The sequence below is a fragment of the Myxocyprinus asiaticus genome, chromosome 9 (assembly GCF_019703515.2).
Source record: "Myxocyprinus asiaticus isolate MX2 ecotype Aquarium Trade chromosome 9, UBuf_Myxa_2, whole genome shotgun sequence".
Classification (NCBI taxonomy): Eukaryota; Metazoa; Chordata; class Actinopteri; order Cypriniformes; family Catostomidae; genus Myxocyprinus; species Myxocyprinus asiaticus.
In genome coordinates this window covers 42,394,164-42,421,727 of record NC_059352.1, presented here as the reverse complement: position 1 = coordinate 42,421,727, position 27,564 = coordinate 42,394,164, and the positions used below count along the sequence as shown (strand labels likewise).

At 37.0% G+C, this 27,564-nt stretch overlaps 2 protein-coding genes across 20 annotated transcripts in view; one reads left to right on the top strand and one right to left on the bottom strand.

Moving 5' to 3' along the window:
- Window positions 1-24,476, top strand: part of LOC127445923 (integral membrane protein 2B-like) — a 26,055-nt gene extending 1,579 nt beyond the window's left edge. Inside the window, exons 2-6 of the mRNA XM_051706424.1 lie at window positions 13,814-13,945; window positions 14,489-14,704; window positions 14,921-15,031; window positions 15,439-15,589; window positions 23,477-24,476. Of these exons, the coding sequence (XP_051562384.1) occupies window positions 13,814-13,945; window positions 14,489-14,704; window positions 14,921-15,031; window positions 15,439-15,589; window positions 23,477-23,565 (699 nt within the window). The 3' untranslated portion in view covers window positions 23,566-24,476. The remainder of the gene's footprint in view (window positions 1-13,813; window positions 13,946-14,488; window positions 14,705-14,920; window positions 15,032-15,438; window positions 15,590-23,476) is intronic.
- The window catches only part of abi2b (abl-interactor 2b), a 38,590-nt gene continuing 34,501 nt past the window's right edge, over window positions 23,476-27,564 (bottom strand). For all 19 annotated transcript variants that reach the window (XM_051706405.1, XM_051706406.1, XM_051706409.1 and 16 more), the window contains one exon: window positions 23,476-27,564. In XM_051706405.1, the coding sequence (XP_051562365.1) occupies window positions 27,389-27,564 (176 nt within the window). In that variant the 3' untranslated portion in view covers window positions 23,476-27,388.

The following is a 27,564-nucleotide window of genomic DNA, read 5'->3' as shown; positions in this document are numbered from 1 at the left end:
AAACCATAATCTGCAGTGTGTCTTTGTGTTCAGGGGTGAGTCGTAGTGTATTTCAAATATGTGTGTTTGTTTGCAAAAGTGAAAGAGTGAATCTCCGAAGCTTTTTGTTTTAATTTTGGAGGATAATTTTTCATATTTTATGAACTAGACAACAGGAAGATCTGGTACTAATTACAAAGTACATGACTTAACGTAATCTTTTAGATTACATTTTTTTAGGTTATCTAATTTGATTTCTTTTGGATTGCTCGTCGCAAAGCCTATTTTGATTCAAATTTAATCAATAATTTTAAATGCCTTTAGTACCAATTAACACACAAAGGGACTTAACCCTTTAAGCCTGGATTGAAATTTTATTTTTAATACAAATATTAATAACTACAATTTTGACCATCACAAAATAGGTTCGTTTTAAAGCTTAGAAGCAATACTTTACAATGCATGTAGGCGTTGTGACCAAAACCGAACAAGTGCATTGAAATTTGCAAACAAATCAGAAGTGTTCCATTTTGATCATTTATTAATAATTTTGCACTGAACATACAATTGGAATTAGTAAAAAAAACACATCAAACTCTTCAAATAGCCATGTATCATATGTCGTTGGAAAGCTCTCGAAGAGTAGAATACAACCAGCCTGTTTTTTTTACTTGCAGGTAAATGTAGCGAGTAATAGCTTAGTACATGTCTTTGATATACATGTTACATTTAAACAGGTGTTGCTTATAAGCCGCATTTTCACTTATAACTTAACGAAAAATAAACAGAACATAAAATATCACATACCATTACTTAAAGGAGGCGATTATCTTTAAAAAGAGCCCACACATAACATAATCGGATGCATAGGTCATTAGATAATCCACATGAAGCACAATGTGCACACAACACACAATGTCTGGCAGATGACTTTATCGGAAATGTAGTAAGTCGTATGTCATGGAACACTAAACCAATGATATTAGGATTCAGATTGCTGCAACCAGATGTGGAAGTCATCCAAATATAGACTGAGAGGAGTTTTCACTCTAATTACATATGTCCACCAGTAGATGGTGCCAAGTACGTGACACAGACTCGATGGCTCAAATGACACAGAATGGAACCGAATGAGATCTCGTTACTCATGCCTGCATGCTTTAGAGCGAGAGCAATACTTTAGTCATTGTTGAATTTGCATGTGTAATTAGTTTTTATGTACAATTATTATGTTTTATTTGTTTGAAGAGGCTTTTGGACACTAGGATAAATAATTTTGTAATGTTATAACTTTTGATTGCTTTGTTGTATCAACACAACATTTTACTTAGTTACAGGAGGCATGATTGGGAACAAAACAAAAGTTTTTTGGAGCTACCTTACTTACAGCCCCTAAAATATATCATGTTAAATCAGGAAAATAAGAAAGAAGGTACATTTTTGGCTCAGGTTTTTTTGTTTGTTTTTTTTTTTTTCCAGCAGTTTCTTAGGCTGAGTCTCATATTTTATCATAATTTATATCATTAAAAATGTGAAATATATATATATATATATATATATATATATATATATATATATATATATAAATATTTATTATTTATTTATTTATTTATTTTTAAATGATGGCAAACATTTGACCCACTTTCGGTTTTTGTTGACTTTTAAGCATTTAATTTTGGGCATGCCACTGAAGCAGGACATCTTTAAAAACACCTTTAGAGTAGGGTTGGGAGATATGGCCAAAAATATTATCATGATATTCTTTTTCATATCGTTCAATATTTATCACGATATACATTCACATTTGCACATTGCACTTTTTTTTTTTTTGTAGTGGCGAGAGATGTGTAGTTTTAAATGTGTTTTTATATATATATATATATATATATATATATATGTCAAGTTGGACCACAGGGATATTTGTTGCGGGTCAGGGTGGGGTTGGGGATTGGGAGGGCGAAAGGGAATTATGGGGGTTAAAAGTTGATTCGGTGTTTATATGTTTGCTTTTCTGTTTCTGTTACATCAATAAGTGTAATCAGAAAAAAAAGAATACAGCGCAGAAAGACCAGAGCTGTTGTACACAGTTCTGTTGTTTTGTTGCACAGCTCACTAGAGAAGATGAGAGGGCGCAACAGTCGTCATGATGTCTTGCTGTCCGGATGGAATCAATCCGGAAGGCAGCTAACGTTAGCAACTTCATACAGTCTGAGAAAGACGAACTGCTTGCGTTTTTAGCGACAGGCACCTGATCGTCTAGATGTAGAACAGGCTAAATATAGAAAATTATAGATATGTGGTGGATCGTTTTATCGTGATAAATATAGAGATTGTTTTATCGCCCAGCCCTGCTTCAGAGCTTAAAGGGATAAATGTCTATGGGAGTTTGTCAGTGGCATAAGTAGGCCTGTCGCAATTATTAAATAACCGCCTAATCGCGGTTATTTAATCTAACCGATGTTATTTGAGACAACCGCGATTATTGGGCATTCAAATTCCAATCACATTTTAATCCCCAAGTAAGGGAATTTGAAGCGAATATACTGTATAAATGACATGAACCGTGCGTTTGTGTCATTCAGTTGAAGTCTGCATCCGAGCATCACTGCCACAGCCGCACTGTGGAGATTAACCAGCTCCTGTCCTGAAGAGCGCGTGAAGCGCTCTGCTGCGCATGCTGTCAACAGAGGCTCCCGTGAAAATATAAACAAACAAGTATAAACTTTTATAGTGAAAGCAAAGTATTCCGGTTTCACTTTAAACGATTGTGTAATGGCAAATGTTCATGGTTCATACGCTCTGTGTTAATGACACTCAGTGACACAGAGGAGATGCACACTTACTCTGTTTCTGTAGCGTGTTAAAATGATAAACGAAATCTCAAAGGTTTTGCTTCATTACAAATAAGGGCTTGTGGGTTTAATCAGAGCATTAAAATAATGTATGAAAGTGGAGAAATTAGGAAAGAGATGTTTTACTATTGCATAATAATAATAATAATAATAATAATAATAATTATACATATATATATTACACACACACACGCACAACCCTCTACGATCATATTGGAGAAAGAATCGTCATTGGCTAGTACATTTTTGTTTCTACTCACCAGACTTGTAAGCATAATGGAACAACTAAATATACTAAGCAAACTGAGAAAGGGGGCCTCTTCATATATATTCACGCAATATAGTATATTGTAATTTTTTTATATATATTTTGCTTTATGATTTTAATCACATTTTAGCTTTTTAAAAATGTACAAATTTCACATTCTATGTCATGAAATTGCATTTTTAGTAATGATACAAGCTGTTGTCACTGTTTGAAATTTCGTACACATTTTTAACCAAACAATTCACAAGGTAGGAACCTAATAATGAAAATTAGGGGTCACAATTGTGAAATTTGTCTGACAATTAATTGTCAAACAAATAATTGCGATTATGACGATTAATTGCCTGTTTTAGGGCTATGATGATTAATTGCCTGTTTTAGGTATTTCACGAATATGACGATTAATTACCATACAAACTCACTATGTGTGCTTCATGCACACAACAAAGTCATTTATACAAATTTAGCTTGGGTCATATAATAAAATAAAGGTATATGATTTCCTTTTCAGGATTCAAAAACGTATGAATGACAGTCAAATATAAAAGTATAAAATGTAAAATAATTAAAATAATATTTTAATTATCAAAATATGTCTAAATAACTAAAATACATCTCTCTTATTTGTCCAGTTTACTTTTGATCCATTGGACTTTTTCAATGTTTTGTTTTCTTTTGCTTCTTTTTTAGCCCAGCCAACCTGTATAGCTATTATGTTATATTATATTATGCAATAGTAAAATATTTCTGCCTTAAATTCTTCACTTTCACACATTATTTTAAGGCTCTCTGATTAACTCACAAGCCCTTATTTCTCGTGAATGAAGACTTTTGAGATTCTGTTTCTTGCATTTTATCATCTCCACAGAAATAGAGCAGAGCATCTCCTCTGTCTCACTGCGTGAATAAACCCACAATGACCACGGACATTTGCCACTACATGGCCGTTAAGTGAAACTGGAGCGCTTTGCATTCACAAAATGAATACATTTATACCTTGTTTATATTTTCATGGGAGTTTAGCGCAAGCCTCTGTAGACGGCGTGCACATCAGAGCGCTTGAGAAGTGGTTAATCTTCACATGCTCTCAAGAGAGCTGCTCTTGTGACGTCCGCGGTGAGGTTCCCTGAGATGCTCGGAGTTCAACTGAATGAGACACAAGTGCTTTTACCTGCGTGCTCATGAGACAGCATGCAGGGAAAAAACGGTGCTGAATCCAGCTTCTTAATCAACTGCTTTTTATTCAGTAAAAGGGCCGTGGTGCTTCGACACTACACAGCTCTATCACTGGCGAGTGAAATGTTAATGTTTACTTACCGGTGGCTAATAACAGAAATTTTTTGGTCGCATAGTGTGAAATTTACTCGCATATGCGAGTGATTTACTGGCAATGTAGAGGGATGATATATATATATATATGTTATATTTTATTTTTTATTAGAGTTCAAAAAACAAGTGTAAATGTAAAATTGACCAAAACTAAAGTTGAACAAAAAAAGAGACATATTTTAAGTATTTAGAATTTTTTTTATATTTAAAACATTATTTTTCATGTCATTCATAAGTTTTTAAAACCTTAAAAAAAAAAAATCATAGTTTATTCCTATTTTATTATTTGATTTATATATTTGAAGTTAAATATGTAAAAATGACTTATGACTTAAGGTGTATGAAGCACACGTGCAGAAAAAAAGCACACCTTAAAAAACATCACAATTTACATGACAATTAATCGTGAAAGGCCTTAACGAGACAATTCATCGTCACTGCCCTAAAACAGACAGTTAATCGTCATAATCGCAATTATTTGTTATTGTATCATCTGCCATATAATTCATAATTGTGACAGCCCTAGGCATAAGTCTGAGACTACCTGGAACAATAAATGCAGCTCCAAATGTTTGCTTAATCAGCATTCAGAATGAGCACTTTGCAAAAAAAATGTGTTGCTGTTTTTATATGAGTGCAAGTATTTGGATCATTAACAGCAATCAGACACAATCTCAAAAATAAAATAATATATATAAGATCACTTAATCAGGGTTGGATGATGATGACTAGATTCCTTTAAATTGCCGGATTGTCATGGGAAATACAGCACAGACTACATCCCTTAGACACACCTGTAAACAAACCTGTATACATTTTCTGTTGGAAATGTATCCACTTTTTTTGCACATGATTTCCCTAGAGTCTAGAACAGGATGGCTTTTGTAAATGCATCAAAGCTAGTTTACCTTGCTATTCTCTTTTAATTTTTCATTATAAAATATGACAAGAAAATACATGTTCTTATTGGTCTTCATAGACAACAAAGTCTAGGTTCTAACCAGGGAGAAAAAAGAAAAATATTTTTCATTTCAATTCATTCTGAGCAAAAACAATATTTTTCCGTTCCACGTTCTCCTTTCCAAATGATAACCAGTTAGAACAAAATAGAAGAACAGTTAGTAACATTCTTTTTAAAATGAAAGTACTCTGTTCTTAAGGTGGGTGACATACTTGTTGCAGTGTTGCTAGATCTTGCAAGACAAACAAGCCCAAAATAAGCGATACAATTTTGATTAGCATAGAAGTCATAAGAGTAGTACAGTAGCCCAGGGCTATTCAACTTCATAGACAAGTGGGCCAGATGGAAAAAATCTCTGGGGCATGCGGGCAAAGCCAGAATATTTTGTTTACATAAAGCTTCTATCAGATATTGTGTTATGAAAGGCCTATAATATTTGTTCACTATATAGATAAAACACCAAGAATTTTTTCTTTCCAGCAGGAAATAAAAAAAACAACTAAAAAGTGGTTTAAAATTGGAGTAAATTAGATTGATGCTAAAATTTTATTGAACAATAAGTGTGAAGCTTGTGTTCGTGAAGATGCATTATTTAAACATTTCGAAAATTGAATTTCTTTTCCAAATTAATGCATAGAGCTTCAGTTTCTCCGAACTCACACTTGTAAGTCATCCATGATTTTAGAACTTTAATCTTCCCATTTTGTCAAAATTATGGATTATTTTTAGCGTAACCGCTGAAAGCGTCTAAAAACGTGGCACTTCTCCACGAGACATTGTAAAAACAGAGATCTGGCGCGACACCCGTCTAGCACAAGTTTACACATGAAAACTATTGAAAAACAGCGCGATCAGACGCAAAACGCGTTTGGTGTGAACAGTTCCTAAGACAACTGACAACCTCATGCGGGCCACTGAAAATTTAAAACGGGCCGGATTTGGCCCACGGGCCGCCAGTTGAATAGGCCTGCAGTAGCCTATTAAAATAAAGACTTAACTATAAATTAGTGATGCTATTGATTTATCGATAATCGATTAATTGTCATTAAAAATTTGATCGATTAAGCTTATCAATCATCGATTATGCTTATCGATCGACTTGCGTGCTGCAAGTCATGTCTTCTCATACTAGAAGACGACACACAGATGAAGATGAAGCGGGCTCAGTGTAATCTGTTTCTCTATAAACCAGGGGTCGGGAACCTTTTTTCTCTAAGGAGCCAATTTTTTTATTTTTGGTTGATGCATTTTTTCGAAAGAGCCATAGCACAAACGAATAATTTACTATTTTCAAAAACAAAGTTTTTCAATAAAATAAAATGTTTATATTGCCCATAGACTACTCAAAAACACAAAAACAAACAAAAATGCAAAAATTAATAGGTAAGATGTTGCAATATGGAATTGAGTACACGTGTTTGTGAGGGTCTCTGTAAAATTACTTAATTTTACAATTGTTCATGAAAAATGTAACTTCCCTTTTGGGCTGGATGATATGTAAAAAATATTTAAATGATAATCACCTTTAAAATATTGCGATATCCGATTATATGGTCAACCACCCTGCCAAGGGTCGGAGAAAATGTTTGCTTAATTGATTTTGCTTTAAAAATGTAATTAATTTATTGAAACACGAAAAACTAAAAAGACATATCTAAATTCGAATTGCAATTTATATGAAACGAAAAAAGCAATTAAAACAACATGGTGATATAAAAATCGTATAACCACCTCCCCAAATCCAAACATTTACTGTCTCCAACGGCCCCATTTGCTATCACGCAAGCATCTGTCAATGACACCAGGTGAAAAATTACTAATAGGCTACAAATTAAGAACTAAAGACAATTATAAATGTCAAGATAATTATAATAATCATCATAATAAATAAGCTAAATAAATTCCCTTGTGTTCCCAAAAAAATGCTGCCAAATGTGTGTTCTTATCGGATGTGTTTGTATTGCATTTTGGTAATACAGTTTATGCTGCCTAAAGAAAATAAAATAGAACTCAATTTTAAGTTCAAGTTGAACGTGTCTTGTATTACTTTGATTTAATCGCTTTCGTTTCTTTAATACAAAGATACCTGTATACAGTTGTGCTCAAAAGTTTGCATACTCTGGCAGAAATTGTGAAATTTTGGCATTGTTTTTGAAAATATGACTGATCATGCAAACATTTTATTTATTTATTTATTTATTTAAGGATAGTGATCATATGAAGCCATTTATTATCACATAGTTGTTTGGCTCCTTTTTAAATCATAATGATAACAGAAATCACCCAAATGGCTGATCAAAAGTTTACATACCCTTGAATGTTTGGCCTTGTTACAGACACACAAGGTGACACACACAGGTTTAAATGGCAATTAAATGTTAATTTCCCACACCTGTGGATTTTTAAATTACAATTAGTGTCTGTGTATAAATAGTCAATGAGTTTGTAAGCTCTCATGTGGATGCACTGAGCAAGCTAGATACTGAGCCATGGGGAGCAGAAAAGAACTGTCAAAAGACCTGTGTAACAAGGTAATGGAACATTATAAATATGGAAAATATATAAAAAGATATCAAAAGCCTTGAAAATGCCAGTCAGTATTGTTCAATCACTTATTAAGAAGTGGAAACAGAAAAAAGGTGTGAACTTTTTACATGCGCTTGTTCCACATGACAGGCTCATGCTGCACGACTCTGAACAAACAGCGAATCAGACACAAACATTGATGGCTTTTCTTTTATTTGTTCTTAAAAATATAATAAAATGTGTTTCTTCAAGCATGTGTCTTTTTGAATAACAGCATTTCTTGTCATGTGTCTCAAAATTACTCACCGTGAAATACCTGTATTTGAACGAGGAGCTCACGAACTGGATTGAGCCTTGTCGCATTTGGACAAGCGGCGGGTGCTATTTCACACCCTGGGCGCACATAAAAAATACGAACGTTCATAAAATCGCTCGTAGAAAATGCTCTTAACAGCTAAGATCAGTAGTTATTGGGAAACGAGGCCCAGAACACTATGAATGTGCATATCTTGGAGAAGTGCTTTCATAGCACTCGTGATCAGCAGTGCTTACTGCGCACGCAAATAAAATCGGATGCGCATCGGCGGCTTTTCTTTCGTCTGTTCTTCAAAATATAATCACGTTTCGTCAAACACGTGTCTTTGTGTCTAATTTCTTGTAATATGTCACTCCGATAAGTCTTACTGGTCGCCCTCCACAGTGGCTGGTACATCAGCAAAATACTCTGCATGAAAAATCCGCATTTGCCTGGTGTTAATTTCAAACCTTGTTCACTAGGAGTAGGCTGTATGACAAATTTGGGAGAAAGGAAATCAAAACAGTGTCATTGACTTCAAGTTTTGCAGTTGCACCCACACTTTCTGCAGGAAAATTATCTCTAGAAAGATTTAAATGATCATGTGTTGGTGAATGGTGAGACACCCGGCAAGACACTTGGTTTTTAACAAAGAGCCACTTGTGGCTCGCGAGCCATATGTTCACGACGCTTGCTATAAATGAACATTATGTTTTCTGCATACATCGTGATAGTGTGTTAAAGTACAACATGAAAACAAGCACCGTTCATCTGCTGGTCTCCTTGTTTCATACCAACCTACAATTACGTCAGTGATCGCCAGGAAAGTACATTCATGCTGACATCTTACCAGCACCAGAGAAACGGTATGATATGTTGGCTACTGTGTTTACAATGTGTGTTATGATTTAAAAATGAATCATAACACACACTTAATTTCAAATAAAAAAAATACGTCCGAAATATTCCACGATACAAACTGAAATATGTTTACAAGTATAATTCTTGTATACAAATTATTACAGTAATTCATTAAACAATTCACAAATTTGTACTAAACAGAATAAATGTATTAAAATTCACTGAACTAAGAATATTTTAAGAGGAAAGTACCAATACTTGCATTTCTTAAGTGAATTAATTCATATTTAAAGAGTAGGCTTGAACATTATTCAGAGTCCTGCACGTGCGTTTTGCGGTATTAAAGGAATAGTTCACCCAAAAATGAATTACTTACCTTTAAACCATCCCAGATGTGTATGACTTTCCTTCTTCAGCAGAACCGAAGTGAAGATTTTTCACTTTTCAGCTCTTTTTGTCCACACAATGCAAGTGAATGTGTGCCATTAGACTGCTGGCTATTTGACAGTCCAAAAGGCATATTTAGGCAGCATAAAAGTTATCCACACTACTCCAGTAGATCAGTTAATGTCTTCTGAAGCAAACCGATAGGTTTGTGTGAGAAACAAATTGATAATTAATAGAACATTAATTTCCACAACGATCGATTATGAACGTCTGAAAATTGACATCCCTTATATAAATGTATCCTTCATGTTAAATATATAATTTAAATAACTAAAATATAAAACTGGCCATCTAACATCAATTAATATGTTAAATCTCCAGTGTGCGCTTATTTTTCGGGCAGCAGGAAGCAGTGTAACTCTGAAAATGTACAGTGATAGACCCTTTGGTCTTTGGTTTCATGAAAAAATTATCAAAAAGAAATAATAAAATTATTAACCGTTAACAAACAGTTAACATTAAAAATAAAAATTTTCTCTTCGGAACAATTGAAGGACTTCATTCCTGTTTTCGGTTACGTTCTGTAAAATATGTCATTTGTTTTTGGTTTTCGTTTTAGTTCCTTGTACCATTTCTAGTCCCTGGTCCTGACTGGTCTTCATACACATTCTCCTTCACTTTCGCTCTCTCTCATTGTGTCAGCAGAGGTTTGTCATTTGCATCATGCAGTATGTTTATTAGTGTTGGCCTCTGGAGGAAGGTTGGAAATTTCCCAGTATCTATTGCACACAGTGCAATTGTTTTGAACAAAGCCACACCCAGGCTGAGCACACACAAACAAAATCTGAGAACACACTCGTTCAACACAAGCAAACATGTACAGGTGCATTAGGGGTTGAGGGAAAAGTTTTAAAGGGAAATTTGTCTAAATTTGGGAACATATACAGAGTTTCGAGCTATAGCTGTGGGTAGGGCTGGGCGATATGGCAAAAAAATAAAATCTTGATTTTTATCAAACTTATGGACGATTCACAACTTTTAAATATACTCCAACATGATTCAAATTGTTTGTTCTTTATTAGAATGCAAGGCAACCTGCTTAGAGAAATCAGAGTTCTTTTCATTATAGGAAACAAAGGTGTGCAAGAAAAATTTACAAATGCACCACAAGGGGTAAGTTGTCAACAGTGTAAATGTAAAATAAATCTAATTCTAATAAACCCAGGTGTTCAGAAATAGTAGAATAAGAAAACTGCTAAATAATTCTTAGCCAGTGTATGTATTCATTTTATCTAATCCAAGTCTATCTAGAAAGTTATCTAGAAATCAATATCTATAAATTATGAAGTTTATCTAGAAAGGACAATTTATACAAGATTATACAATTTGTGTGTATGTTCATAAACCCCTGCAGATAGAGACGCGCCCTCTAGCAGTTCACGCTGAGCAGCGCAGCAAATAAGGAATAATTGATGACGAACCGTTGAATTATTGAAAAATAATGCACACCCGAGGTGGTAATGCGGTCACAACGAATTATTCCGTCGTCCATCAGTTATTCCTTACTTGCTGCGCTACATATTTCTTGAGGAACTTTTATCTTGACACCATAATACAAATCACTCACTCAGCTTGCTGAGTACAAGCTATTTTCACGGTGTAAAAATTTACAACATGCATAGAATGGTTGCTGATATACATAAATGAATTTGACCAAAACTGCACTAACAATTAGCTGTATTTAGAAAAATGAACAAAACCTGTCATTCACTACAGAAACTGTACTCTCCTCCACCATGTTGAAAGTTTAGAACTCCTCCCATCTCGGAAACTCGAGTATCAAAATTATCTCAGAGTTTCCCAGTTGTAATTACAACTTGAGGGGTCATTCATGTGCAACTTCCAAGTGGGATTGTGTGTGAGCAAAAGAGAGGGGAGGGGTAGCGCGGTGCTTTCCATTACAGCAATGTGAGGCTGATTAGGGCGAAATACATTGAAACATAAAAAGTTTCACATATTAAAAGTTATTTAGGATAATAGAAACTGTTGTATTGATCAAGTCGTGGGGGGTGCGGCTCTATTTTTTAGTCGCGAAACAAGTCTCAATGTGTGTGGGCGTGTGTAAATGCGGGGGAGACGAAGGAGCTTTTCAACCGAAATTGAAATAAATGTAGGATATTATAGACATTGTTTGACGTTCTTAACCGATTTACTTTAACCAATGTCTTTGTTTATATGGTTATTTTGCTGTGGTAGCATGTACGGCTCTTTGAAATTACTGAAATAATTTGGCAAAGTGATATGGAACCATTATGCGGTCAAGACCTGGAACTACTTCATAGCCGTGCGTTTACATGAGAAATTAGTAAAGAAAAAGAACACTTTAGAACATCCGTCAACTAATCAGAATCAAGCATTCAACAGACCCGTGGTATAATATGAAATAATTTATCATTAAAATTCAACTAGCAAAGTTTGTCAAAATGATCGCTTGCCAAATGTTGGCTATAGATGCAGTACACTTAAAATTGTCACAGAACAAAGAAATAATTAGTGATATATCTGAATCATCATGGCAAAAGGAGTAGCGGATGTTTGATTCTCCTATATGTATCCTCTCCATGATTTGAAATGAAGCGCCCATAACTGTCACGTAACTAACACTTTATGAGTTAAAAGAAAAGAAAGGAGACCGTTCATCAACATGCGCTTGCCGATGCCAGTTATGGTTTTAAGCCTGTGTATACCTGCGTGATGGACGAAGCTGAGCTACAATCACACTGTTTACAATCGTACTGGGAATATTACCACTGTCTTTTATATCAGTCTCCGTGTTGTTAACCTGTCATGTTCATTTGGACGTGCCACATGTGCAGCTGATCAGATCAGGAGTGGCATTAAGACAAGCGCTATTAATTCTTTTTCTCTGCCTTATTCAGCCTTTGGTGGATTTACAATGTTTCTAACTTTAACGTTTGCAATATTTTTTTGCAAAATCTAAATTTCTTGATTTAAAAAAAAAACAAAAAAAACAATCAAAATGCAAATTCAAATTAATCAAGAAAATCTGAAAAAATGCCCAGCCCTAGCTGTGGGGTCATGAAATATTAGTGAGTTCGGGTAAGTGAGCTGCTGTTGTTCGAGTTTGTTACGTGAGCTGTGGTACCACACTCTTTGTTCCAGGTAATCTCAGACTTGTGCCATTGACAGTCTCCCACTGACATTCAATGCTCCTCACAAATTAATTATAACCGGTAAGCACATGAGCAAGAGTTGTTGATGTGCTGAAGGGGTACATTTACATATATTCACATTTTTCTTTGCATGCTGTCCCTTCAGCTTAAAACGCTTGATTCTCTTATTTAAAGTGAGGCTAAAAATATGGATGAATATTGTCAGTGATAAAAGATTAAAATTCTCACAAGGTGTTAGTGATTTTCATCTCGCTTCTAGAGGCAGCAGTTATATTATAGAACAAAGCTGTTTTAACTGTGGAACCCTTCAGCGGCAGCCACAGAGGTACAAGGAGGGGGGGGGGAACAACTATCAGCATAGATTTTTGCAGATAACTGATAGTTGCTTTTTGGAATCTGTAAACCCATGGTCTACCTCTACTTACTAATAACACTCAGACTGTCTAGGACACCATGAACACAGACAAGTGGATTTATTCAAACACTGAAGAATCCCAATACTGTTTTTCACCTTTTTCCTGAATGCGGAAGTGTTCCATGGTTCATTATGGAAGCCTGTTTCCTTTTTCTGGTCTCCAGTTTTCTCTTCCATTGGCATATGTTTTTAGTGGATAAGGTGATGTTTAGCATATTAAATTGCAGAATAAAACAAAATGTGGCTCTGTTGATACTTGATACTGTTGAGTCGTAATGACCACCTTTTGACAGTGTGTTGATGATATGAAGTGATGGTCTGAGGTTTGTAACGTTGAAATCATTAACTACTTCGAGTTGTTATACTCAACTGTACAAGCTGAGCCTGAACTCATTTGTACTCCAACTAACAACGGTTGTTGTTCTAAATTCTGAATCGCTCATTTTGGTAGTTTCTACATTGCTTCTTATGGACACTCGAACCAGAAAAAAGTCCAGCAGCAATCAGAATCATCTTGGTGCCGCCCAGTGGTTGGTCAGGAAAAATATGGATACTAAATATGAGCACTCTTGGAACATCGCTTGTCCAATCAGATTAGAGGAGCTAACTATTGTACAATCAGAAACAAGTGTTGGTACAAAAAAAGTATTGGTGGAGTCATCGAACACTTAAAGACATAACATTTTTACCAAGAGCACATACTTGAACTATTCTTGCAGTGACTGACTGTGTGTTTGTGTGTACAGGATGTGGAGGATGGTCTGCGTGTCAGGCAGCAGTCCAGGGCCTGGTGCTGGTGCATGTGTTTGGGTCTGGCCCTTATTCTGTCCGGCATGGTGGTGGGTGGAGCTTACCTGTACAGGTATTACTTTATAGAGGTGAGAAAATGAATTACTAAATATGTTATGCTGCATGAGAATATGGAATAAGGACGTTATATATGTTAACAGTTTAGTTTGAGGGACTAAACTGTGAAAGAGACCTTAGAAGTCTATGGTAGAGTTGTCACAATACCAAATTTCAGTGGTTGATACCAATACCAGTAGAATTTTCTCAGTTAAGTGAACATTGCTTAAAAATTTTTAAGTAATTATTCAAATTATCAGTAATATCATAAAGCAGTTGAACAAAGATACAAATGAAGTGTATCTTGCAGCACTGTCAATATTCAAGTAAAGATTTAGAGATTATAGTAATTTTCATTATAGACACACACTGATATTTTGTGGATATACATATTAACAGCACTCTGATACTGTAGAAAGACTGATATCGTTACAATTTTTAAAAATGTGGTATCGACTTGGTACCAAAGTACCAGAACTGATTTTACACCTAAAGAGCCGTACGTGTTTCGGTCTTGTTGATCATTGTCAAAGAACATGTATTTTGATGATGATGATGTTAATGATTGTCTCCAGGAGGAGAGGATGTATTACTGTGGGGTGAACTACCGTGAGGAAAATTACAAGATGCAGGACAGCCATGAGGAAAGTGAGATGGATTTGCCGACCGCATCAAAGAGGATTGAAGAGAGAGTGAGGGTTCTAGAGGATGAGGGAGTGGAGCTTATTAACATCCCAGTGCCCAAGTTCAGTGACAGCGACCCTGCCGACATCGTTCATGACTTCAACAGGGTGAGAATCCAATGATTCCCACTCTCTCTCCCACACACACACACACACACACACACACACACACACACACGAACACATGCACACATGAAATCAGCAGAGGTTACACAATAATAAAAAATAAAAAAACAGAGACAGATGGGTAATGTATATGAGACTAACCCCTCCAGAATAAACAACTTAGATAAATTTCTACTGGTTTTCCTTCTCTGCTCTCAGAGACTGACAGCCTATCTGGATCTGCGTCTGAACAAATGCTATGTCATTCCGCTCAATACCTCTGTCGTGATGCCACCGAAGGACTTCCTGGAGCTGCTCGTCAACATCAAGGTAACCACGGCAACACTGCTGTAAAAGTACAAGTATACATAATTTAGTATACGCAATTTGTGAAATTGTACAAAATCTACTTGCCAACTGATGGCTAGGCAGGAGACATAAAATATATGTTGTTTTCATAGCTAAAGAAGTTTGCTTTTAAGTGTATATAAGCTGTGTCTCCAAACCTAGTGAGCTGCCTACCTAGACAACTTATATTAGCATCATGATGCACAAAATACTGTTAGTTTGGGGTTTAGTTTGTGATAATGACCATATAACCCATGTTATCCTACTTGTTACATGGCTACTTACCAAATGAATGAATTAATGGATATAAAACATTGAGTTATTTTTTTTATGCAAGCAGAGAGCCATGTAACAAGTTTGTGATAATGTAACTCTGGTTCTGTGTGTAGGCTGGAACATACCTGCCACAGTCTTACCTGATCCGTGAACAGATGATAGTGACTGGAAAAATGGAGCATGTGGATCAGCTGGGTTACTTCATCAACGGCCTCTGCAGAGGGAGGGACACCTACAAACTGGAGCGTAGAGAGACTGTTTTTGGTAAACACACACACATTGCACTTCTTACACTTGTGAGGACCTCCAATGGTTCTTAAGCAAAGTATTGCACCTTAACTCTCACAGACAACTTGGTATTTTTAGATTATACAGTGGCAAGAAAAAGGATGTGAACCCTTTGGAATTACCTGCATTTATGTATAAGTTTGTCTTAAAATATGGTTTGATCTTCATCTAAGTTACAATAATGAACAAACACAGTCTGTTTTTAATTAATAACACACAAATGAGTGTATTGTTCTTTTACATATTGAATACATCATACATTCACAGTGTAGGTTGGAAAAAGTATGTGAACCCCTAGGCTAATGACGTCCAAAAGAAAATGCTAATTAGAGCCATGAGTTGGCAAACCTGAAATCCAATTAATGAAATGAGATTGGAGGTATGGGTTAGAGCTACTTTGACTTACTTGAAAAGCACTCAAACATTTTGAGTTTGCTATTCACAAAAAGCATCTGCTGACGTGGACCATGCCTCGCAAAAAAGAAATTTCAGAATGCCTACAATCAAGAATTGTTGCTTTGCATAAAGTTGGAAAGGGTTACAAAGTTATCTCGAAGAGCTTAGATATTCATCTGTCCACAGTCAGACAAACTGTCTATAAATGGAGATGATGTAGGTCTGTGGCTACTCTCCCTAGAAATGGCTGTTCAGCCAAGATGAGTCAAAGAGCACACAGCAGAATGCTCAGTGAGGTAAAAAAGAACCCTAAAGTGACAGCTAAAGACTTGAAGGAATCATTGGAACTGGATAACATCTCTGTTCATGAGTCTACAATACAGAAAACATTAAACAGGCATGATGTCCATGGCAGGACACCACGAAGGAAGCAGCTGCTTTTCAACAAAAACATTGCTGTACGTCTGAAGTTTGACAAAGACCACCTTGACACTCCACAGCGCTACTGGGAAATGTTTTGTGAAATGAGGTGAAAGTAAGGTTGAAATGTTTGGGAAGAACACGCTGCACTACTTATGGCATACAAATGGCACCGCATACCAACATGAAAACATCATCCCTATGGTGAAGTACTGTAGGGGGAGCATCATGATTTGGGGCTGCTTTGCTGCTTCGGGGACTGGACCGCTTGCCATCATGAGGGGAAAATGAATTCCCAATTTTATCAAGACATCCTACAGGATAATGTCAAGGTGGTTGTGCACCAACTGAAGCTCATTAGAAGTTAGGTGATGACCCTAAACATCGAAGTAAATCCACTACAGAATTGCTTAAAAAAACCCAGAAAATCCACCTTTTGGAGTGGCCCAGTCAGAGCCTAGAACTTAACCCAATAGAGATACTGTGGAATGACCTAAAGAGAGTCATTCACACCAGACATCCTAAGAATATGGCCGAGCTGAAGCAGTTCTGAATGGGTGAATGGTCCAAAATTCCTTCTGAACGTTGTACAGTTCTAATCTGCAGCTACCGGAAACATTTGGTTGAGGTTAAAGGAGGATCAACCAGTTATTAAATCCAACGGTTCACTTACATTTTCCACAGCACTGTGAATGTTTAATGTTATGTGTTCAATAAATACATGAAAGAATTGTATGTGTGTTGTTAGCTTAAGCACAATGTGTTTGTCAGTACTTGTGATTTTGATGAAGATGAGATCATTTTATGACCAATTAATGCAAAAAACCAGCTAATTCCAAAGGGTTCACATACTTTTTCTTGCCACTATAACTAAAGACCCCATGATTTGGCTTGACGAGTGCAGTTTTCTTTCCCGTGTTGACAGATTTCCAATTAAAACAGTACGTTGGGGCGAAACATTATTGGAGGTCGTTTTTTCTGTTTAACACTTCTTATTGATTCAGACAAATGAAACTGAAAAGCAAACATATATAAACCGAATCAACTTTAACCCCCATTATTCCCTTTCCCCCTCCCAGTCCCTAACCCCACCCTGACCCTCAACAAATATCCCTGTGGTCAAATTTGAGAATACACAAAACAATTTATATATATATATATATATATATATAAATAAAAAAATAATAATCACACACATTTAAAACTACACAATTCTCTACACTGCCCCACCCCGAGAGCCTTCCAAAAAAGGCCAAATAGCTGCCCCATTTTTTATTAAATAAATCCAAATTGCCCAGCCTTCTATATGACATTTCTTCAAATGCCGCCACCCTGCCCATCTCTGTGCACCACTCCTGAAATGAGTGCGTTCCAGCCGACTTCCATCCTCTAAGGATGACCTGTCTGCCGATCATAACACTGGCTAGGACCCAATTTTTTATGTATTTATTCCTTATATTAATTACCGCCCCGTCGCCTAAAATACAGAGTCTGGGGCAGAATGATATTTGAGTGTCCAATACGTCACACATAATACTCTGAACCCTCAACCAAAAATCTTGGATCTTAACACACCACAAAAAACATGGGTTGTGTCCCCATCTTCTGGTTGGCATCACTAGCAGGTGGGTGTGTCTTTAAGACCCAGTCTATACAATGTAGAGGGGGTCCAATAGAATCGATGTAAAATCTTAAATTGCATAAGGCACATCCTTGCATCTCTAGATGTAGACTTGACGTTTTTTAGAATCTTAGCCCACACTCCCTCCTCCAATACCAAGTTTAAATCTTTCTCCCATAATTTCTTGAGAGACGTTGAATTAGCAGGGAGTAATACACTGATGCCTCATGGCCTTTTCCAAAAGTAGTAATCACCACTCCCAGAGTATCTGCCACTCTAGGGGGGTGTATGCTACTCTCAAAAATAGTACAGAGCAGGTGGCGCAGCTGTAAATACCTGAAGAATTGAGACCTGAGAATCCCAAAATGTTGAACCATATTTTCAAAGGACCTCAACACTCCACTCTCACAAAGGTCAACGAGCGTATTAACCTCCCTCACAATCCACTCTGTCCAGCAGAAAGGAGACTTATTAATACATAATTTAGGGTTCAGCCATATGCTCGAAGCAACATTTAAATAAATGTCTGAATTAAACACTCTGGACACTTTTGTCCATACCGCTTGCAAATGCGAGATAACGGGTTTTAACTTAACTTCTCTGGTTAATTTGATAGAAAGGCTTTGCAATGGCGAAATAAGGGCAACAACTTCCTGTTCAATACAAAACCAGGGAGGGGCTCTCTCAGGTAGAAGTGACCAATGAGCCAAATGTCTTAGACCGAATGCATAATAATAAAACAAAATCTTGGGTAGGCCTAGCCCACCTTTGTCAATTGGCCTATGTAACGTACTGAAGTGTAATCTGGGACATTTACCATTCCAAATGAAGGACTTCGCTATGTCGATAGGCTGGACTAAGCACAAAGAGCGTTTAGATCCATTTATAAAACTGTCCTGAAGGTTTGTCACTCCACAAAATAAACTCCAGCCACTAGGAGGAACCAGCACAAAAAAAGCATGCAGAATCCTCAAACAGTCAAGCGAATGTTGAGTGAGCCGGTCCACTCGGCTACAACGTGAGTACAACAAAATGACTTACTCCATTGACTTATTGAAGGACATCGCTTGCTGTGGGCATGTGAATGTTTTACGCCCATTTTTGCATCTATTCTCAATTTGGCTGGGAATATCAGTGCAAAAGCGACCTTCCCGTTAATGTAAAAGTTTCTTGCATTCCTTGAATCGATCACGTTTAATTCTTGTCGAGTTTGCAAACTCTGGGAACAAGAAAATGCTATGGTTCTTCCACGAAAGCCTTCCTTTACTCCTTGCCTCTCATATCACATGATCTTTTAGAATAATGACACAGAGAAAGCCCAACTCTGCAGCATCCCTCTATCCATCCATTTTATCTTATGTAGGTTTGTGGGGTGAACTTGGCAGCATAAACTTTCTTTATTTCAAAGTGTGCTTTCTTTACCTTCAATCTTGCATGCTCCGCTCCGCTGTCAGATGCGAGAAGTTTTGTGTAATATGAGACGGTCACATTGGGTATTAATATAGTAATGATAATCAATTCTTAAATTCCATAATTGATGCATCAAAATTTCTTTGAAAGATCGATGCACCATGATGCATTTTCACACCCCTACTATCTACATTCTCAGCATTCTCATTATAGAGAGCATTGTATTGGACAAAAAGTTGGATATGTCCCCCTTGTCATTGTTTTTGGTCTGTTTTCCCAGAAGAAAAAGACATAACAAATCAAGTTGACACAAGTTTATTTGGTCAACGTTTAGGTGTATGCTAGCCATATACAGTGCCATATATTCAAAGTATTCATACCCCTTCATTTGTTTCACATTTTGTTATGTTGCAACCTTATGCTAAAATGCTTTTAAAAAAAAAAAAAAAAAAGTTTCACATCAATCTACACTCATACCCCACAATGACAAATCAAAAATCTGGTTTTTGCTAACTTTTGCAAATGTATTAAAAATAAAAAACTGATCACATTGACATAAGTATTCAGACCCTTAACTCAGTTGAAGCACCTTTGGCAGCGATTACAGCCTCGAGTCTTTTTGGTTATGATGCGACAAGCTTTGCACACCTGGATTTGGGGATTTTCTGCCATTCTTCTCTGCAGATCCTCTCAAGCTCTGTCAGGTTGGATGGGGACCGTCGGTGGACAGCCATTTTCAGGTCTGTTCAGAGATGTTCCATTGGGTTCAAGTCCAGGCTCTGGCTGGGCCACTCAAGGACATTCACAGAGTTGTCCCTAAGCCACTCTTGCATTGTCTTGACTGTGTGTTTAGCGTCTTTGTCCTGTTGGAAGGTGAACCTTCAGCCCAGTCTGAGGTCCTGAGTGCTTTTTTTTTTTTTATGTGTCTTGCACTGAGGAGAGGCTTCCGATTGGCCACTCTGCCATAAAGCCCAGATCGGTGGAGTGTTGCAGTGATGATTGTCCTTCTGCAAGTTTCTCCAATCTCCACACATGATCTCTGGACCTCAACCAGAGTGACCATCGGGTTCTTGATCACCACTCTTACCAAGGCCCTTCTCCCCCGATTGCTCCGTTTGGCCGGGCGGCCAGCTCTAGGAAGATAAAAATAATTTATTGCGACTTTAATTTAAAATCAAGTCGCCACTGGCGGCAGTCTGGTTGTGTGCGTTCATATACGGTTTCGTCATATATCATCTTGAGAGTTATTGAATACATCTTTAGAGTATGCATCATCAGTGTGTCTTGCGCTGCTTTTCACCCGTTCTGTTTCTGACGAGCTTGTGCACTGCACCCAACAACAAACCTAGAGAGTTGTGAACAAATGATTCTTTTGAACCGGATCTTTTTAATGAATCACCAGAAAAGAACTGCGGGTTTAAACTCAGGAGCTCAGGTTAGCAGTTTGAATCAGATTCACTTTCTCAACGATTCAGCTGTCAGTGAACTCACAACTGGGAGTGCAGACATTTTAAAATAAGTTCCATGCGTATTTCTGGCTTCTTAATAATTAAAAGTCCCGTATTGTATACCACTTTTTTTCTTTATTGATTGGGATTGGAGTAGCACAATAAACTGCATCTGGGATTTCATTTAATTTGCACTCTTGTAGTCTCTGTGTCTGGGCCATATGGTAACAATAAAAGACTAAGGCAATATTTTAAACAATTTATATGCTGTGTGTGTGTATATATATATATATATATATATATATATATTATACATACACTATATGGACAAAAGTATTGGGACACCCCTCTTAATCATTGCATTCAGGTGTTTCATTCAGCCCATTGCCGCAGGTATAGTAAATCAAGCACCTAGCCATGCAGTCTGCCTTTACAGACATTTGTGACAGAATGGGTCATTCTAAAGAGCTCACTGAATTCGAGCGTGGTAATGTAATAGGATGCCACCGTTGCAACAAGTCAGTTCATGAAATTTCTTCCCTCCTAGATATTCCACGATCAGCTGTAAGTGGTATTATTGCAAAGTGGGAGTGTTTAGGAACCACAGCAACTCAGCCACGAAGTGGCAGACCACGTGAAGTTACAGAGCGGGGTCGCCGAGTGCTGTGGCGCATAGTGCGTAAAAGTCGCCAACGCTCTGCTGACTCAGTAACTGCAGAGTTCCAAACCTCCTCTGGCATTAACATCAGCACAAAAACTGTGCGCCGGGAGCTTCATGGCATGGGTTTCCATGGTCGAGCAGCTGTATGCAAGCCTTACATCACCAAGCACAATGCCAAGTGTCGGATGGAGTGGTGTAAAGCACGCCGCCACTGGACTTTGGAGCAGTGGAAACGTGTTCTGTGGAGTGACGAATCACACTTCTCTATCTGGCAGTCTGATGCACGAGTCTGGGTTTGGCGAATGCCAGGAGAACGTTTCCTGCCTGACTGCACTGTGCCAACTGTAAAGTTTGGTGGAGGAGGGATAATGCTATGGGGTTGTTTTTCTGGGGTTGGCCTTGGCCCCTTAGTTCCACTGAAGGGAAATGTTAATGCCTCAGCTTACCAAGACATTTTACAAAATTCTGTGCTTCCAACTTTGTGGAAAAAGTTTGGGGAAGGCCCTTTTCTGTTCCAGCATGACTGTGCCCCAGTGCACAAAGCAAAGTCCATAAAGGCATGGTTGGATGAGTTTGGTGGGGAAGAACTTGACTGGCCCGCACAGAGCCCTGACCTCAACCCTATCGAACACCTTTGGGATGAACAAGAACGGAGATTGCGAGCCAAGCCCTCTCGTCCAACATCAGTGTCTGACCTCACAAATGCTCTTTTGGAAGAATGGGCAAAAATTCCAACAGACACACTCCAAAATCTTGTAGAAAGACTTCCCAGAAGAGTGTAAGCTGTTATAGCTGCAAAGGGGGGACCAACTCGATATTAATGCCTATGGATTTAGAATGGGATGTCATAAAAGCTCCTGTAGGTGTAATGTGTAGGTGTCCCAATACTTTTGTCCATATAGTGTATATATGTATATATGAGAGCAAGCTTTTGACACTTAGGACAATTGAGGGACTTGTTCACAACTATTACACAAGGTGCAAACATTCATTGATGATCAAGAAGACAACAAACTACTATATGCATACTATATGTAATTATCTGTAATGTAGATTGTGAAGAGCAGTATTAAATAAAAATCTTATCTCTTATAGTTGTATAAATTATGAAAGGGGTGTGAACATTTATGAGACAAAAGGGAATGCAAACTTATCTTCTCAATTATATACTGTATACTATTTATTAAACCTTCGATAAATGGGTTATCAGCTGTCATCCTTTTCTTCTGCTTTCTATTTTGTTTCTGAACAGAAATCTAAATCGAGCAATTCTGTGATTTGGCAGCTAAAAACAGCCATTTGGCTCCTTAATAATTTTTTTAGTCTGGAGTCCTGGACGTAAAGCCACAAAAGTCCATTTAATTTTTCAATTCATTGGGTTTTTAAGAAATGTTTTGGCCTGTTTATGGACTTTTTTTTACTTTATAGGCACAGTTGGTTTCAAGAGATTGTACATTTTCTGAAATTTTGCTCAAGACTCACATATACAAATTCACCATACCATTTCGTGTACACAACTGCGCTACAGTGCACATAGTAGTTTTCTTGTCCAATTAGTGCATGGTCAGAGATGCCACCTGATTGAATCAATCATGGATTCAACCACTCAGAGCTGGGCCAGTGTACTGTGTGAACATATAAACACAATATATTGCAGCCCAGAAACACTTTGGCATGCGAGTATACACACGTGTGTGCAAACAGACAAAGGTTAGCAGTGTATATAGCACTGATATGAAATATGATATGGGTGTGTTTCTAAGTCACGTGACAATTAAGAACAGTAAACAATAGACAGTAGAGATACGTATGCACATAAACAGGGATTGTTCCTGATGTGACACACAGAGCCTGTCTTTAATTAGTCAAGTCATTATAAAAAATCTCCTTCTGTTTCTTCCTCACAGGAATACAGAAGCGCGAGGCTCTCAACTGCCTAAAGATCCGCCACTTTGAGAACAATTTTGTGATGGAGACGCTGATCTGTGAGCCGTAGGGTGCAGAAGACAGCTGGGTAGCAAGATAAACCACTTTGGACAAATTCCACTCTGACCCTTCCTGTCCTTCCATGAAACTTTTCCTGTTTTCCCTGTATGTGTGCGTGCGTGCGTGTGTGTGATTTTCTCAGATTTGTGTATCTCTGTATAGCAGCAATCAATATTACAGAGCGAGCGAATGCGACTGAACGCCTTGAGCAATATTATGCGTAGAACTATTTGTTTAGGCAAATGTTTTGACCCGTTTCTCTCTCCTAGTAATGCATTTTTCTGTATTTGGGTTCTGTTAAGCAGGGAGTTCGAAGTCTCCAAGAGGGTTTGTAGGGTAATGTATGATAACTAGTAACACATTGACCATGGAAGGGGGAAGGACTCAGAGGATAGATGTAAAATGAAATCTATAATAAGATGCACTAAATGTGTACATTTAAAACTGTGAACTTCTGTCACAGACACCAGATTATATACTGGAAGATATATTTGACTAGGTGTGGTATATGGCCAATAATTACATGGTAAGAACACACGTAGAATTGATTTTTGTACTAGTTACACTTTTTTCTTTTTTTTCTTTTTTTTTTATTATTACATATTTTGCTCTGCTGTAAGTTAACACACTGCTAAACGTGTCTTGTGTAAGAAATGCAATTTAGGAGCACTTTAAGTTTTTGGTTCCCTCAAATATTCTAAAACACAAATCTAAAATAAATCATCAATGCAGACTAATAAAATGTGTAACTTCTGCATCATTTAGGGACTGATTCGTGGGGAGTTGAATTCTGTAAAGATTGTTAAAAATTTGCTAAAATGTTGAACATCGTACATCAGTTGGAATGATTTATACTTTGTACATAACCCAAACAGTTTTAATGTTAACCTATTAACGCTAATAAAAAAAATTGACCATTTATTTTGCCTGTCTGTCTTTGTGCTAAGGAAAAACTTTACAAAACCATGTAAATACATGGCTGCATTAGTCTGTGTAAATACTGCTTTTCGTGGCTTCAGATACAGCTTCCTGTTGTATAGTAATCTAGCCCTCCTATTGGGGATAGGATAGGGAAAGAATACATTATAAATACTGCCTAGTTTTTGTTACAGAAACCAAACATGACTTTTCAAGACCATAAAATCAAACAAAATAATATATATATATATAATTGTTTAACCTCTTTAACTCTGGAGCAATTTTGGGCTTTTTTCTGCAATTTTTCACACTTAAATTTAAAAGCTCACCATTTACACATACTGTGGAATAATTGCTAAAGATTGGTCAAAACAATCCATTGTTTCATTGAAAATTTGGCCTCCGAGTGGACTAGAAGCTCAATCTAAGTGTCATTAGAAAGCTGAGATCCTCCCCTTTGTAATAAGGTATAACCTTTTATCATCAGTAGTCAATAACATATATTTCCAATTATTTGTTTAGCATGTTTTTTAGCATGTTTTGTTCTGGACATCTAAGGTATAACATTGGATTATTTACACAAGCAAGCTCACAGACAAGTAAAAACTGGCAATTTTTTTTTTTAGAAAACTACGTAAGTTTAAATCAGATATAAAGTTTTTAGCTATTTGGGGCTTACAACAGCAGTGATTGGCTCATAAAAGAGACATTTGTATTTGATGTCTTACAGAAATCATATTTCACTTTGTGATTATTTTGAAAATCTTACGAACTAGTATTAGGCCAACAAAATAAAATCACATTCCTGAGAACGAGAGCTTTCATTTAATATATGTTTTGACTATTTAAATGCTATCTGAAAGACTTTTATATTCATCTTAATATTTATACCACATGGCCTCTAGGTGGCGCTGATTTATGACCACCTGTAAAACATATCGTAAATCCCCCACCCCCAATGGTAAAAGACCAACTGAAAATAATTTTCTCCTAAAACAGATGGCAGAAAGAACTAATACAGCATCTTTCTAAACCCCTTTAACACTTCAACAAATTGCTTAAAATTAGTGGGAAAGAATGGATTTGTTGCCACGGATGTGCAAACTGGGCCCAGTTTTGACTGCTGGGTCTTTAGTGCCGTTGTACACGAATCAAGAATTTACACATTTTGAATGGTTTTCAGTACGGGTCAAAAATTACCCGAAGGACTAGAGGGTGCAGTAAGACAATAGGAGGACTAGATATGGATAGGTGTCCCATATGCTCCAAAAGAAAACTTTCAATTTCTCAAACTTAAAGGAAGTGTGAGCCAGTAGACCAGATATATCCATTTTATTCTCCATCAGCAGGAAAATCACAGAATTTATCAACATGCAAGACCCGTTTCACACACGCGCACTGCCACAGACCTTTAATTGAAAATAAAGATTTGCACACAAACAAGCAAGTCAGTCACCAATGATCCATAAACTGTGAAATCAATTAGTTTCACACTCACATACACACTCATACACACTTACATATAGACATCAAAGTACTTTATAGAAAAAGTTTCTGTGCATTAGTACAGTTTGTTCCACATTATCTGCATGAGGGTCAGAGGTTGTGTTAAAGTCTGGGCTGGTTTCTGTTTTTATTTCATTAATATCACTTCATCAAAAGTCAGTTCTTCACATTTTGTAAGATCTTCCTAAGATCACATTTATCTTCTTGTGCTTTAAAGATCTCTCTAGCTCATCGACTGAGGACTTTCTACCTGTGCCTTAGTTATTGCAGATAAAATAGGGTCCATACACCAACACAAAAGATTTCTAGAATATAAATCATTATATAACACATGTAATAGTCTTGTATCTGCAAGTCCACAGTTGGTCAAAGGGATGAATCAGAGGTTCAAGATCACAATACACATTTTCTTCCTGAAGAACAGCACATCCGGTGCTGAGATTCATGAACAGCCTCTCACATCCAAAAATATGACCATCTACATACATTTCTTTATGGCACAAACTTCCTGAACAATTTAATAGCATTTTTTTTTTTCTCTCTTTTTTATCATACATATAAAGAATACACACACTTGCAAATATTTCAAGCAATAAAACCTTTGTTGGAAAGAAATAAATGTAAAGGAATGGAGAAAAGTAAATATTTTTCGGTCCCGTTCACGATCCAAAGTGTCACTGAAATCCTTTGGTATATCCTTTTGCTAATGACTTCAAACTGAACAGCACTCTAAATTTAATAGTTTAAAAAAATAAATGTAACCCCCAATGCAATGAAAAACAGGAAATAAGCCAACCAGAATCAATGCATCTCTCTAAGACCTGGCACAATAAAATCCTTGTGTCATTCTTGGCAAAAGCTTCTCTCATTTGCTGGTCAGAGGACAGCACACAGTTAAAAAGTGATGTAAAAAAAAAACATGCATGTCCGAGATGCCCGTCTTCTAATCCCTCTCCCTTCATCCAAGCAATTTCATGATGACATGAGTGGATAACTGTCCTTCCACTATGTTATGACCGTTCCTCCATAGCAGAGAAGGGATAGAAGCAAAAGCAAAGCAATCAATGTCAACACAAGTCAAGCAAAACCAACACTTTTCTGATACATGTTTCTAAAAGATTCAAAATAAGAGATGAATTAATGTTCTAATGTATTTATCATACACATTTCAATTTTCCCATTATAGTATTGAGGAACTGTCCTCTTTGCCAATGTACACAATGCCTCAATTCTTTGCCGCAGCTCTCGAAGTCATCTTCGTCCACAGTTCATTTGTCTGCAACAAGCCTGTGCCAGACGTAGTGTAGCTGAATTTGTTTGTGTTCCTGTGTGTGTGTGTGTGTGTGAATGAGCACACTCAAAGAATGAGGAAGATAAAGGACAGAGGAGCAGTGGCGCCACTTGGTGGCTCAGTCAGCATAGTGCATGATGGACTCCACATAATTCCCAGGAAAGAGGCCTGTGGTGCCGCTCATCACACCCTCAAACCAGCCGTCATCATTCTTCTTGATGACATAAATGATCGCCCCCTCCTGGAAGGACAGCTCGTCTTCTTTATCACGTGTGTAGTCGTAAATCGCCACCA